General features: G+C 35.1%; 1 protein-coding gene across 6 annotated transcripts in view; it reads left to right on the top strand.

Annotated features, from left to right (window-relative positions):
• Ccn (cellular communication network factor protein Ccn) overlaps positions 1-13,378 on the top strand; it is a 506,353-nt gene that overhangs the window by 472,549 nt on the left and 20,426 nt on the right. For all 6 annotated transcript variants that reach the window (XR_012455857.1, XM_074120003.1, XM_074120002.1 and 3 more), the window contains one exon: positions 5,779-5,911. Coding sequence is in view for 5 of the 6 variants with exons in the window: in XM_074120003.1 (XP_073976104.1) it covers positions 5,779-5,911 (133 nt within the window). In the remaining variant the exon portion in view is untranslated. The remainder of the gene's footprint in view (positions 1-5,778; positions 5,912-13,378) is intronic.

The following is a 13,378-nucleotide window of genomic DNA, read 5'->3' on the forward strand; positions in this document are numbered from 1 at the left end:
GATATCTTTGCTACCTTGAGACCAAAGGAAATTATAGCGTAGAAGGAACTGGTAGGGAAAACCCTTAAACTTCTTAGAAGGGGAGGTTTCATCTACTAGACTTAATGGGGAAGGCACAATAAGCCTCTGGGGGCTGCGGTGCCGTGGGGCGTTGGTCCCGGTCCCGCCTTTCAAAAATCTAAAATCTATCCAGAATCTTGGGCACATCCAGAACAATTACAGTAGGAGAAAGATCGTGTTAGTGTTTCGTTCTCTTCACGTATTGTTTTTGAATTCTTGACCATTAAATTGTAGTAAATTTTTAATTATTTACCTATAAAGGGCAATTTTTGGGAAGTTTTACATTGCCACAAATTTTTACAAGATAAGTAAATCTAAAAGTTGATAATTCGGTGGCCTCTTCATGTCTCTTGTTAACTTTACAGGAGGCAACAAAGTTTGTTAAAATTGGGATGATGTTGGATAAAGGATGGTATAAAACCAAAGTTAACAGGCTCGAGTTTGCCGTAGAAGACCCACAAAGGGCGGAGAGACAGACTTTAAACTGACGTATTCTACTGGAAATAATTTCAATTCTTTTGTTGCACACAATGAAAATATTGAAGGTTATATCTCCATCTTCCTCGTTTCATCATTGTCTCGATTATCATCCATCTTTCTGGTAAAGACTTGAAACAAAGTGTTACAAACTCGATGTCTGGTTCTTCTTTCTTCTTCAGCTTGTACTTCTTTGTGGAAACATGGTACATCTCAAATTAAGTTTTGTTTTTTTTTAATTCTGCAAAGATATCATCTGCCACAGCAAAATTTTAGTCTTTTGGTGGAAGTGATTTTTATTGGTTTTTACTTAAAAGAAAAAAAGAATCTTTGAAATTGTGATAAAAGTGCAGTAATATTGCACAAAATGAGAATTAGTTTTATAAATAACATTTTAAGTGGATGTAAGGATTTAGATAAACACTTATGCAAGGATAAAGAATTCACCTTTCCCAACCTTACCAACAACTTACATTTAGAATATTTTTAAGTTTGATTATATCGAAGTTTAGATTTTCATGAAGTGTGATAGGTGAAAATACGACTAACGGGAGATTGGATGAAAAGACTGGCGTGGTAATTCGGTAATTAGATAGAAAACGATACTGACATTGATGCGCCACGGTAGCCGAGCGGTTAAGAGACTAGACCCTGTTGGTTTAGTGGGTTCGATTCCCGGTCTTAGGCCTTGAATTTTATTTAATGGTTTCTATGAGAAATTTATAGTAAAGTATTGTAGGTTTGCTCCTTCACCTCCATCCATGACACAATTACGAAAGGTTGGAGCCATAATTGGAAGCAAATAAATTGCTAAGAACTGACAGATCGTTTAGGCTTCTGAAGAAGTCCATGGTGCTTTCTTATGGCTCCTTTGTGTTCACGGAGTATTTTGATCCTAACAGACCCATTAAGTGGAAATTTATCCAGCTAGGAGTATCAGTAAATTTGACGACGTTGGATTTTGGATTGGGATAAGAATTTTTGGGGACAACTCCTAACCGCTTGGCTAACGTGAAGCCTGAGAGGAAGTATTGCCAATCTTGTTACTAACCAAATATTTCCATTTCAATGAAAGGGCCTGCCTTGCCTCATTTCCTGTCTGAATTAGTTTTGAATGCGATCGGTTCACACTTCCGTACTAAACAAAATGTTGGCGATTTATTCTGTTGCAGTGTTGTTTTCACTTTAAAAAAATTCGAAACGTTCGTATTTTTGTTTTTTTTTGTTTTGAAACCTAAAAACCAATTTAGAAAAATTGAGAAAAAAAATACTGAAATTTCCATGAACTTGCAGTTTATTGTTTGCTTGGGGATGAGTTTGGTTATTGTTCAGTGTACAGTGTACAGTTTGTTTGTAAGTACTGATGACGAACAGATGTAGTTTTGTTCGTCTGAGTTTTGTTCACCCACACACACACACACACACACACACACACACAGATTCACTTTGTTTGGTAACAACAATACCACACAACCTTAAAATAAAAAAAAATAAATAAAAAGTTTATTTGTCCAAGAGAATGTCCATTGTTGCTGGTTTTATAGTGGGGGAAGAGACCGCAACAGAGAGCGCTAGATATTGTTACAAGAAGTATGCAACAACAGTTGCAAAGCTAGAAGAAGCGAGGCACGGTTTATGAGGAGCAAGAGGCTCGGCCTCGTGTTCCCTGTAGAGCACGTCAACTTGTCAACACGTCAACAGGCCGTCCAACATAACTTTCTGACCCGGTTCCTCTCTTCTATTATTATTACTACCACAACTACAATCACCTCTCTTCTACACAGACATACATAGAGTGTCTCTTCTTTCTCAGGAACTAGACATAGACTGGTGATGTCACACGGAAGTAATATTTGTGTGTTACTCCGCAGTGTTCTTTTTTTTTTATTATTATTAAAGCTCTCTTTTAATGAGAACGAATGCAGCCTGGAGTTTAAAAAACATCATAAAGACTAAATAAACTTCTTTTTAAAAGATGTATGAAATATAAAAAGGAAATTTAAGATTTCCTTTCTGCTATTCCGATGTTTATTTCTTGGTTGTCTTGTTTATTTAATATCTTCTTTTAACTATTAGTGGTTAATCTCGGTATGCTTTTAATACTTCTTCTTTTTTGTATCGCTCTTAATCTGGTAAAAGGAAATAATAGTACCCGTAACTGTCTTTCACTGTAATTTTTCACCGAAAATACACATTTTGAGTCACTCAAAAAAAAATTATAACTGAAAATAGGGAAGGGATTAGCTTTGCGGTCAGGATTCCCACTCGGAGATCCCGGGTTTTTTGAATCCATCTGCTGACCCTTAGATTTTCTCTTCCTAGGAGCTTCCAGTGATGGACAGTGTTGTCTGTAACGACAGAACACTGTCCGGAGGCCAGCAGTGTACTGAAAAGAAAAAAGCTCCGGGCGCCAATAACCTCAGATGTTGTTGCGCTTTAAATCACTTAAAATAATATAACTGGAAAAAAAGATCGAACTCAATCTTATTACATTTTGATGATACTGATGCTGTTTCCAATATGTGGTTCGAAATTCGTCAGCTACAAATAAAATTTTTCTTTAATAATGATAATTTTCTTTTAAATTTTTAAATTAAACTTTTTTTTATTGTAAACAATTTTCTTTAAATTTAAAAAAAATTTGGATTCATAAAAACGCTTAAACATTTTTATTACTAAATTTTTTACTCAGAAAAATTACTAAATTAGATTTCAGGGATGGGAGACGAATGCACATTAATATTTTACTAATTAATTAAAATAAAAAGTAGCTACACCTTGATTCGAACACTGGATCATCTCCCACTTATAGTCTGAAGTCTGAATTCATAAATCCCGCCTTAAATATTGTATACCAATAATATAACCACAATCAAGAAGGTAGCGGCAATGGCCGCTGTTAAAGTCATTTGATTGTAACCACAACAGAGTTTAACCTCCAAACTACAGCATTCATTGTGGGACCATCACGCGCCAAAATATTTGCCGAATTGAGAAGATTGTATTTTCTATAGTTACACCTCAAGAAGCATGTTTCTTGGAATATAAATCAATACGTAAGCAACAACATATTACTTCTTATTGTGTTTTTTGAGTTTATTTTTTTGAAATTAGCTTAAACTATGTTTATCGAATGTTGAGTGTTATACGTTTAAAAACTATTTTTGATTCGGAAAAAAGATTGAGTTAAAAGGGTTTCTGAGAGAATATATATGTAACCCTAAAATGAAACCTTATTTCCTTGTGTTTGTGCACGTTTATAAGTCATTCACTTATTCTTGACTTGAATGTTTTTGGACTTAGAAGAATCTCATTTTACTTATCCAAGTGTATTTTTCGACTTATATGTCTGGTAAAAAAAAAGCTCGATTTTCTTTCTGAACACTATAGATAAGAGAAAAATAAAAGTGAAAAGAGTGAACAAAAATAAATAACTGCTTGCTAAGAAACGCTTGTGACATTTTTTTTCTCATTTTACAAAAGAGGGTATTGTTGTAATATTACGCCACTTTTTTAATCCTTAAAAAAAAAAAAAAGGCATGGAAAAGATAATTAATTACAGCAAGTTGTAGCACACCATAGTAGTAGTTATATGTATAAAGTACATACATGTAATGTATAAAGTATCATGTATACTGTACATATATTCCACTCAGGCACATCTAAAATTTCTACCCTCAAATATTACAGCAGAACATGAGTTTAGCTAATTAATTTGTAACCGGAACTTTTTGAACGTAGTTTCGTACTACGTCCCAGCAAAGTAAAACCCCCACGAGTAACCCCGGTCCTTCTTCCGTTTACAAACCACCGCTGCCTTGTATGGATGGTATAAATATCATGTCGGTGTGAGCAATATATATCATAAGGAGTGCTGATACATATAATGATTAAACATATACATATAGTAGGATATAAGCAATGTTTTGAACATGGTGAGAGGCAATTTTACACTTTAAAACCTCAAGTCATGTCAAGCGAATACCTAATTTTGTTTAACTAGGTGTCTAAAATTGTAAATCATTAGTAATTAAAATAAATTAAATCTATTTCATTTGAATTTGCCGTCATGTCATTTGTATTATTTTAATATGTGCATATTCCTTGCCGTAATATTTATGCAATATTGGTAGATTTAGATAAAATTGGGTTTTCAATAGTCAATGTGTTAGCTTTTATTGAATTTTTATAATATGGGGGCGTACAGATCCGAACTTAATGGAATTGACAGACATTTCTAACTTTACTGAAAATGTGGTTATTGCTGAATAATTGATTTTATTGATCATAGTACGTATGTTTATTGTATCCCTGACCGTTTTATTTTTTAACCTCCGATAATGGATGAAAGTTTGCCTTCCAATCCCTAATTACCAAGCACCATTGTTCCTCTAGTACATCTCTATTCCCACTGTGATCACAAAATTACCTCCGTATAGGCAAAATTCGTTAACTAAAAATTACATTTTCAGTTATCATCTTAAGAACAAATCTTGAAACCCATTTTAAAAATTTAAAATCAACCTCGGTGACTAAAGCCTTCGCTCTCAAACTGCAAAAACGCGGCTGCACAGTATAACTCTTGCTTTATGACGGTTAATTGCAATTGCCATAGCTGGAGTTTTTGCCAATCAAGGCAGCTTCTTCTTGCTGGCCTTAGTGAATCTGTACATATGATAATGCTATCTTTAGTAGCTATAACTGCCGCCTGTGAGCGCCAGCCTCTTTTGGCCTGCAATTTTTAGTTAACCTGTAAAATACTGTCCCCAAAATGGAACCCTTGTAAAGCAATCTCAGAGCTTAATTGCAAGCTGGACAATGTGGGATATGTACCAACATAAAAAAGGTAAGCGTAAGAATGAGAGGAAGTCCAGGCTCCGTTAATGGGCTAGGTTTTTAATAATTAAGAGATGTGTAGATTCATTACTTTTTATTAATGTTTAAACTGAAAAATATGTTTTATTCTGTTATAAAGAGTTATTTATGAACAAATGGTAATTACTTTTTGCTTTCAGAAATATGTTTATTATCTAAATGAAATGAGGTAGATGTAGACGGTTGGACAAGACAAATATTTGCACACTCTAGTATCATTATTTCGTTTGAAATACCCTCCTGCACATATATACTTTACTGTAAATTAAAAATAGCGTTTAATTACTTTCATTAATTAATTAAAAATTAATTTAATGTGTTAATAAAAAAAAATTCTCACACCAAATTTCTGTTCTTTTGTTCTAGGATGGCCGGTATGCCTGTGCCTCATTGTGCCCTAAAGAGAACATCTCACCATTGGGTATATCTTGTAGACATCCCAGATTGGTGGACATTCCTGGACAATGTTGCCGAGAATGGATGTGCGATAGCCATTCAGGTTTGTAAAATGGTTCATATTATTTCTTCATTTATAATTAAATGTTTGATAAAGTGTTGTGTCTAAAGACACGATTTCATAATTGCTAGAGATGTTTGGATCCATATTAATGATGTAGAACTTTCATAATATCGTGTAAAAATACCAAGAAAAAATATTGGAAAAATTGCAGAAATCTATAAAAACTAAATTCTTTTAAATAAAAATTAAAGTGAAAATAACAATTAAAATTTATTTTCAATTATTTATAAATTAAATTGCTTTTGTACTTTAGTAACGCTATCTATAAAACAAAAAACTAATATCCTGGATAACGAAAAATAAAAAATAAAAAAGAAATTCTTATTCATTCTTCTTTAAGTAGGAAACAGATCTTATCAGGGCATGGTTGCTATCACCGTTGTATATCTTCAAGTTTAATAACTTTTTCTACCAAGAAAGTGGAATAAAAAGTTATCTCACTTGAATTAAAAGTGGAAGTAAAGCCAGGTAGCTCTTTGGGAAAATATCTTTGCTTTAAATTTTCTTGTGTCATCTCTCTTGTGACTATTATTTGAATCTTGAGTATTTTCAATGTGTTTTCGAGAAGTCGGGTTTTGCAACTGCTGTTTTTAATAACGCTACACCTTTTTCCTTATTATTTCCATTTTATTTGTTAAAACTAAAATTTATAGTAGATTGTAGATTGACAATCAGTTCTGTCTTATTGTACCATCCTCTTGGGTGTCCAGTCAGTTCTACGTCTAAACATTTCTTCTTTGAAGTTACTAGTGCTAGGAAAGCTGCTCGAGAAGCAAAATTAAGGCTATTAGAGTCTCTACTATTTTAATTGTGGCCGAAAGAGATTTCCTTTTAACAAGGATCAATATTCAATATTATTTACTTACTTACTTCGATGGCTCTACAACTCGTGGTGAGTCCTGGCCTCCCCTATGAGCGTCCGCCAACCAGCTCTGTCCTGTGCTGCCGCCCTCCACTCAGAGACTCGCAACAGGCTCCCAGCGTCCGCCCTCACACCGTCTGCCCACCTCAGTCTCGGCCTATCAGCTCTCCGAGTTCGGAACTAGATCTCATCCAGAGTTTTCCTAGGCATCTCGAACTCGTCCATTCTTGCTAGGTGGCCCGCCCAGCTAAGCCTACTTAATTTAATTATTTTTACTACATCTGCCTCCGCATATAGCTCGCTAAGCTCTCTATTTTTTTCGGATCCTCCAGACCTCTCCATCTTTGACTGGTCCAAATATCATGCGGAGAATCGTTCTTTCGCAAATTAATAGCTCCCTCTCATCCTACTTGCTTATTGTCCAGGTCTGTGATGCATATGTTAATACTGGGCGTATAAGAGTCTTATACAGCCTGGATTTGGTCTGACGAGTTAGGAGTTTGCTTCTCATATACTTAGCGAGTCCGAAATAGCACCTATTAGCTGCTGCTATTCGTTTCTGTATTTCAGCGGATGCGCCGTTGATGAGCTAACTAAGGATCCGAGGTATGTAAACTCTTTCACCTTCTCAAACCTAGATGCGCCCACGCAGACATCCGTACCAGGGGGCCCTCCGCCATCTCCAAAATACATGTACTTTCACTTTGCCTCGTTTATTACAAGGCCCATGCAAGACGCAGCTCTTTGCAAATTCTGGAAGGCTGCCATTAACGAATTAAGAGATCATGCTATAATATCGATATCATCCGCATATCCATCGCCTCATAAAGTTTGGGGTGCGCGATGCTATCATAGGCACTTTTAAAATCAACAAAGAGGTGATATTCAATATTCTCGTTTAAAAGCCTTAGCACTATTTGGCAGTAGTGGAGGTTACCATTAATTGTCGGTTATGGTATTCGTATTTTTCTCCAAGTTTGATGACGAAAAAGTGACATTAAGTTAATATCTAGCCTATTTTCTCTGGTCTGGGATAAGAGTATTCTGAACATGGTGCCACTGTAGCCGAGCGGTTAGAAGCGCCAGTACCCGAAGCTAGGTGGGAATCTAAGCTAAGTATGTTGGCTATTCACCTACGACATCTGAACGGATCTCTTGGGTCGTAAAGTCTGCCTTGAAAAAATTTGGTTTTTCTTTTTATTATTATTGCGGTAAGTAGAATGGAATCAATTTAAGATATTTGATATGGTTAATATTTATGGTCTATATATTTCTTTAAAAAAGAAGGGAATCCATATACTTAAACCCTGTTTACTGTCGTTGAAGAAATGTTTGATTCAAAACCTTGTTGAATGATAAGAGTTTTGCAATAAAACAAATATTACCTATAAATGATCTAATAAACCTTGCTACTTTTTTTTTTGCACTTAATATAACTCCCTTTTAATACTAGCCACTTTACACGCAAGCAATAGTACGAGGGTCGTTTGAAAAGTCCGTGCAAAGTCTGAGAGATAGCACCACTGGCGCGTATCGAGGTTATGTTTAGTTAGTAGCATCTCTTGGAAGAACACGTACCAAGTTTCAGCCAGATCGGTCTATTACTTTGTGTTTGGCATTCGTTTGAATCGAGGAAGTCGAGTGATTTTCAGAAAATGGACGAAAAAGAATTTCGTGTGTTGATTAAACACTACTTTATGAAAGGCAAAACGCCTCAGGAGACTAAACAGAAGCTTGATAAACATTATGGTGACTCTGCACCTTCGATTAGAACAGTTTATAAGTGGTTTCAAAATTTTCGGAGTGGCCATATGGGCACAAGTGACGCTGAACGTTCTGCACGCCCTGTTGAGGTTACTACTCCAGAAATCATTGATAAAATCCATGATATGGTGATGGATGACAGAAGAGTGAAGGTGCGTGAGATTGCTAGTAGTGCTGTGGGCATCTCGAATGAACGGGTACATAATATTTTGCATAAACATTTGGACATGACAAAGCTATCCGCAAGATGGGTGCCGCGATTGCTCACGCTTGACCAAAAACGAAATCGTGTAAGGACGGTTTGCAGCTGTTCCAGAAGAATCCGCAGGACTTTAAGCGTCGTTTCGTCACTGTGGATGAAACATGGATACATCACTACACTCCTGAGACCAAAGAACAATCTAAACAATGGGTTACCAAGGGGGAATCTGCGCCAAAAAATGCGAAGACCGTTCCTTCGGCCGGAAAGATTATGACGACTGTCTTTTGGGATTCGCAAGGAATAATCCTCATCGACTATCTGGAAAAGGGTAAAACTATTACAGGTGCATATTATTCATCGTTATTGGACCGTTTGAAAACCGAGCTGCAAGAAAAACGCCCACGATTGGCCCACAAAAAAGTCCTTTTCCATCACGACAACGCACCAGCTCACACCTCAGCAGTTGTGGTCGCAAAATTAATGGAAATAGGGTTCCAACTCGTTTCACATCCCCCCTATTCGCCAGACTTGGCTCCCTCGGACTACTATTTGTTCCCCAATATGAAGAAATGGCTGGCGGGAAAAAGATTTTATTCAAACGAGGAGGTGATTGCAGAAACGAATGGCTATTTTTCAGACTTGGACAAATCCTATTATTCGGAAGGGATCAACAAACTAGAGCAGCGTTGGACGAAGTGTAAAAGCCTAAAAGGAGACTATGTTGAAAAATAAAAAAGGTTTACCCCAAAAAATTAAGTAGTTTTTATTTTTGCACGGACTTTTCAAACGACCCTCGTATATGAATGCACAGCATTAAATAACAAAATACGATACATGGAAGCATGCTGTTTTTGTTTTGTCTCCAATTGATGGCTGTTCTTAATGTGCTCGTAGAACATAACTAACTACGTCTCCGTTCTGTTACAAAAGATTAACCACAATACCAAGTTTAAACAGTGTTGCAATGTTATTTTAAATCAGAATAATAAATATAACCTACACATTTTATCGTATTTAAATATTATGTTATTTTCTGGCCTTAACCCAGAGAATAATTTTGTTTTTTTTACATTTTGATTATCAAGAACAGTGATCAAATAAGAAAGCCTTGAATTTCCATTGTTTTTTTTTTAAATAAAAATTGAGATTTATTTTTGACTGTTTTCGGTGAAACAAATTGTGCCCATCTTATTTCAATCATCAATGTTTTAAATTAATAAACAATACTTGGTTATTATTAAGCTTTTCAAGTTAAAGCTTTTTATTAAGATTGGTTCCTTTCAATACTTGTCTTTCTTGGTTATTACTTTCTGTCTGTATTTATTGTTTTCATTTATCTCTTATTTTTAGAGGATATTTTCATTTCATTCAATTATTGGATTATATTTTTTGTTCAGTTCATTCATTTATTGATCATTGACTTTCCAGCAAATTATGTTTTCTCATTTTGTAATATTACTGTAATGTTGTGGTATATTATCATGAATACAATACACTTGTCAATAGAGGGTCCTGTAAATAAAATGAAATTTATTTTTTCAGGCCAGCTTTACGTCCAACTACGTACCAATTAGATGTCGTGGATATAGCCGAATTACTTCTATTATCGCAAATCCAAGAACTTAAATCGTGAACCAAACCCAGGACCTTCACATTGCAACTTTGCGGCTATAATAGAGCTTAGAAGAAGCTCTACAATTTTTGTAAAAACATTAGCAGCGTTACTTTTATTGCGTTTTTTTTTCCCGCCGCCATACATTTGCATGATTTACTATACTGTCATTGCTTGATGTTCATTTGATTGAGTTATGTACCTGTTACTGATTTTTAGAGAGTATTCTAGGAAAATGTAAATATCAAGAGAACAATAATTAATTGGACACTATGCTACATTTTATTATTTTCAACACTAAGTAAGCTGTACTAGATTGATTAAGATTGACTAGATTGAGTTGTACTAGAACTACAAAAAATACAAAAATTACAGAAAATGTTAGTCGGAGTAGTGTTAATGAGCAGTAACTTAGTTAAGTCGTTGATAGGTGACTATTAAATTCTAGAGATTGAATCGCTGAGAGAGGAGTTGATCACAGGTTGCTGTAGAAGATTCGAGTTCATTAAGAGTTTACATCTCTTGGCGAATCCATAGACTTTGTTTTCCATAGGGTAGAGAGCAGAAGGAGCTTCTGTTAGAGGATATTAGAGAGTGGTTTTCTCTTCTTCAGCTTCTTCTTTTCATTTCACTGTGTTTCTGTTTAACTTGACTGTTTAGACTTGTCATGTCTGTACCGTTTTTCAGCTACGAGTTAAGCGAACGGTTAACGGTATGCAAGTTGTAGTCGTTTGTTTTACCATGTGCTTTATTAAAGAATTATTAAAGTTATTCAGATATTATTATTTTTTTCTTTTTTGAATTAAATTTCTATTTATAAAGAACTCGAGGTAGATTAGAAACTTATGAACACCTGTTACCTTTGTCCTCTCATAAAATCAATGCCAAGGCTCCTTGTTGTCCCTAATTTCCTTGAATTTCCTAAACTCTGCACCTTATTGAGCTTCTTAGAGGAACCAATTGACAATAGAATCATTTACTGGAGCTTAGCAAACTACTTATTAACAGAACATGAGATATTATATATTGCCTAAATTTCACTAACCCAAGAGACCCAAGTTTGTTAAATCCGCCATTCAGAGTATTTATAACTTACATTTGAATAATATCGAATAATTGAATTCTTTCATTTCATTTTAAAAAAAAAGATTACCAGCAGTAAATTTAATCAGTTTCTGATTATTTGAATAGGCCAGATCGATTCCAGACTGTTTGGAATTGCATTTAATAATAGAGGGCATATTGTTTTCCCCGTCTGATAAATTGCACTTAGAAGAAATTAATTCTGCTCACAAATCGATTCTTCACCTTCACAAGTTGTAAATTTTAACAACAAAATCTATTGCAATCTCAATTTTGATTTTGCAAGTATTGCGTAATTATATAGTTGGTAGGATTATTATTTAATTTTTCTGTGGAGTAATTGGTGTTGTATTTGGGTTGTTTTTACTTGGCTTTTGGGTAGCGAAGGGTTTCTGTTCATCCAACTAAAGACGAAAAATAATAATTGTTTTTTAGGTAACCTATATGTTGTCCAACTTAACCAGATGTCGCATACAAAGAATGCTTGGTTAACATTTTTTTACAATTAATTTCTCCTATTAACCTTATTAAATTAAAAACCAAGGCCAAGACGAGGAATTGAATTCAATAAAAAAATTCTTGAATCTTCTCTAACCGCTTTGCTGTTTTGGCGCCTTCTGGTTCTCCTTTAAGTGGATTATTTCCCCCCCCCCCCCATGAGTTAGCTTAAACTTTATCTGCTGAAATAAGATCTGGTGTAGGGAAAACAAAAAACTATTAGACAAAGATTCAGTGAACTTTGTCTTCTGTCTTTTTTTTTTTTGTTTGAAATATCCTAGAGTCTAGGATGTTTTTTTTTTGGAGGATAATTATTTTTCTATCTTCCAGTGTTTACATGTGCCCTTAACCCGTTGCCGCAAATGACGGCTATAGCCGTCCGATCTTTGTTGATATGTAGGCAAACGATGACTATAGCCGTCGTGCACATTTTAATTAATAAAAAAAAGTACAGCGTTAGTACGAAGTGTACTAACGCATACACTTGTTAATTATTGAATAATACATTTAAAATAAAAAAAGGGTGCAGCATGCCTGACAGCATATCAATTGTTTTTTTATGCGTTTTCGCATGCCTTATCGCTCCGAAATATTTGTGCATCTAAAGAGAAATGACGGGTATAACAGTCTCTCGAGTTTTTTTGTTGGAAAAACTGTGGCCAAATGTGATAATTTTTACTTCCAAACATACAACTTACACTTGATTCCATCTGGCAGTCATAAACAATTGAGGAAAAAAAAAGTGTGTTTCTGAGCACGATCATCAAATTAAAAGTATGCGGCAACGGGTTAACTGTCTCTACAAGACCCCCATTATCTTCAGATGTCCGTTAAGACTTCAGTGTATCACGTTGATAGCCTGTTGGTAGGTCATTTGTTGGTAGTTTTCCTTCTGAGATTGAATGGACTTAGTCAATTTTCCAGACACAGTTGGCTAGATGACCTCTCTCTAAATCCCTGCTTCGACCTTGAAAGAGTTTTCCAGTAGGATATCCTCTTGTATTTCACCTTTTTCCGAGTAGCTTAACCCGCAAAAGGGTTTCCACTTCTAGTGAACCTAAGCTAGGTAGTTTTTTTTCATTACTGGTGCTACATAATTAAGTCGGATCATGTTTTAAATGATAACCATTTAGAAGGAACACGAGAAGTGCCCGCCCCCCAAAAAGTCTGCCAGTTCAATTCAAATTTAAATTTATCATTTGTTAAAATATGTTCCTTTCTAATTCTTACCATTATCATATTTACATGATCAAAGCATAATTCCAAAAAATAGTAAAATGCTTTTTCCTTTTTTCTAAACATGAAAGAATAATAACAGATAGGGAAGGGATTAGCTATGAGGTTAGCATACTGGACTCCCACGCGGAGGTCCCGGGTTCGAATCCAGCTGCTGACCCTTAGATTTTTTCTACCTAGGAGCTTCTT

Source organism: Rhodnius prolixus, unplaced genomic scaffold (assembly GCF_049639745.1).
Source record: "Rhodnius prolixus isolate KJV_2025 unplaced genomic scaffold, Rpr scaffold_2, whole genome shotgun sequence".
Classification (NCBI taxonomy): domain Eukaryota; kingdom Metazoa; phylum Arthropoda; class Insecta; order Hemiptera; family Reduviidae; genus Rhodnius; species Rhodnius prolixus.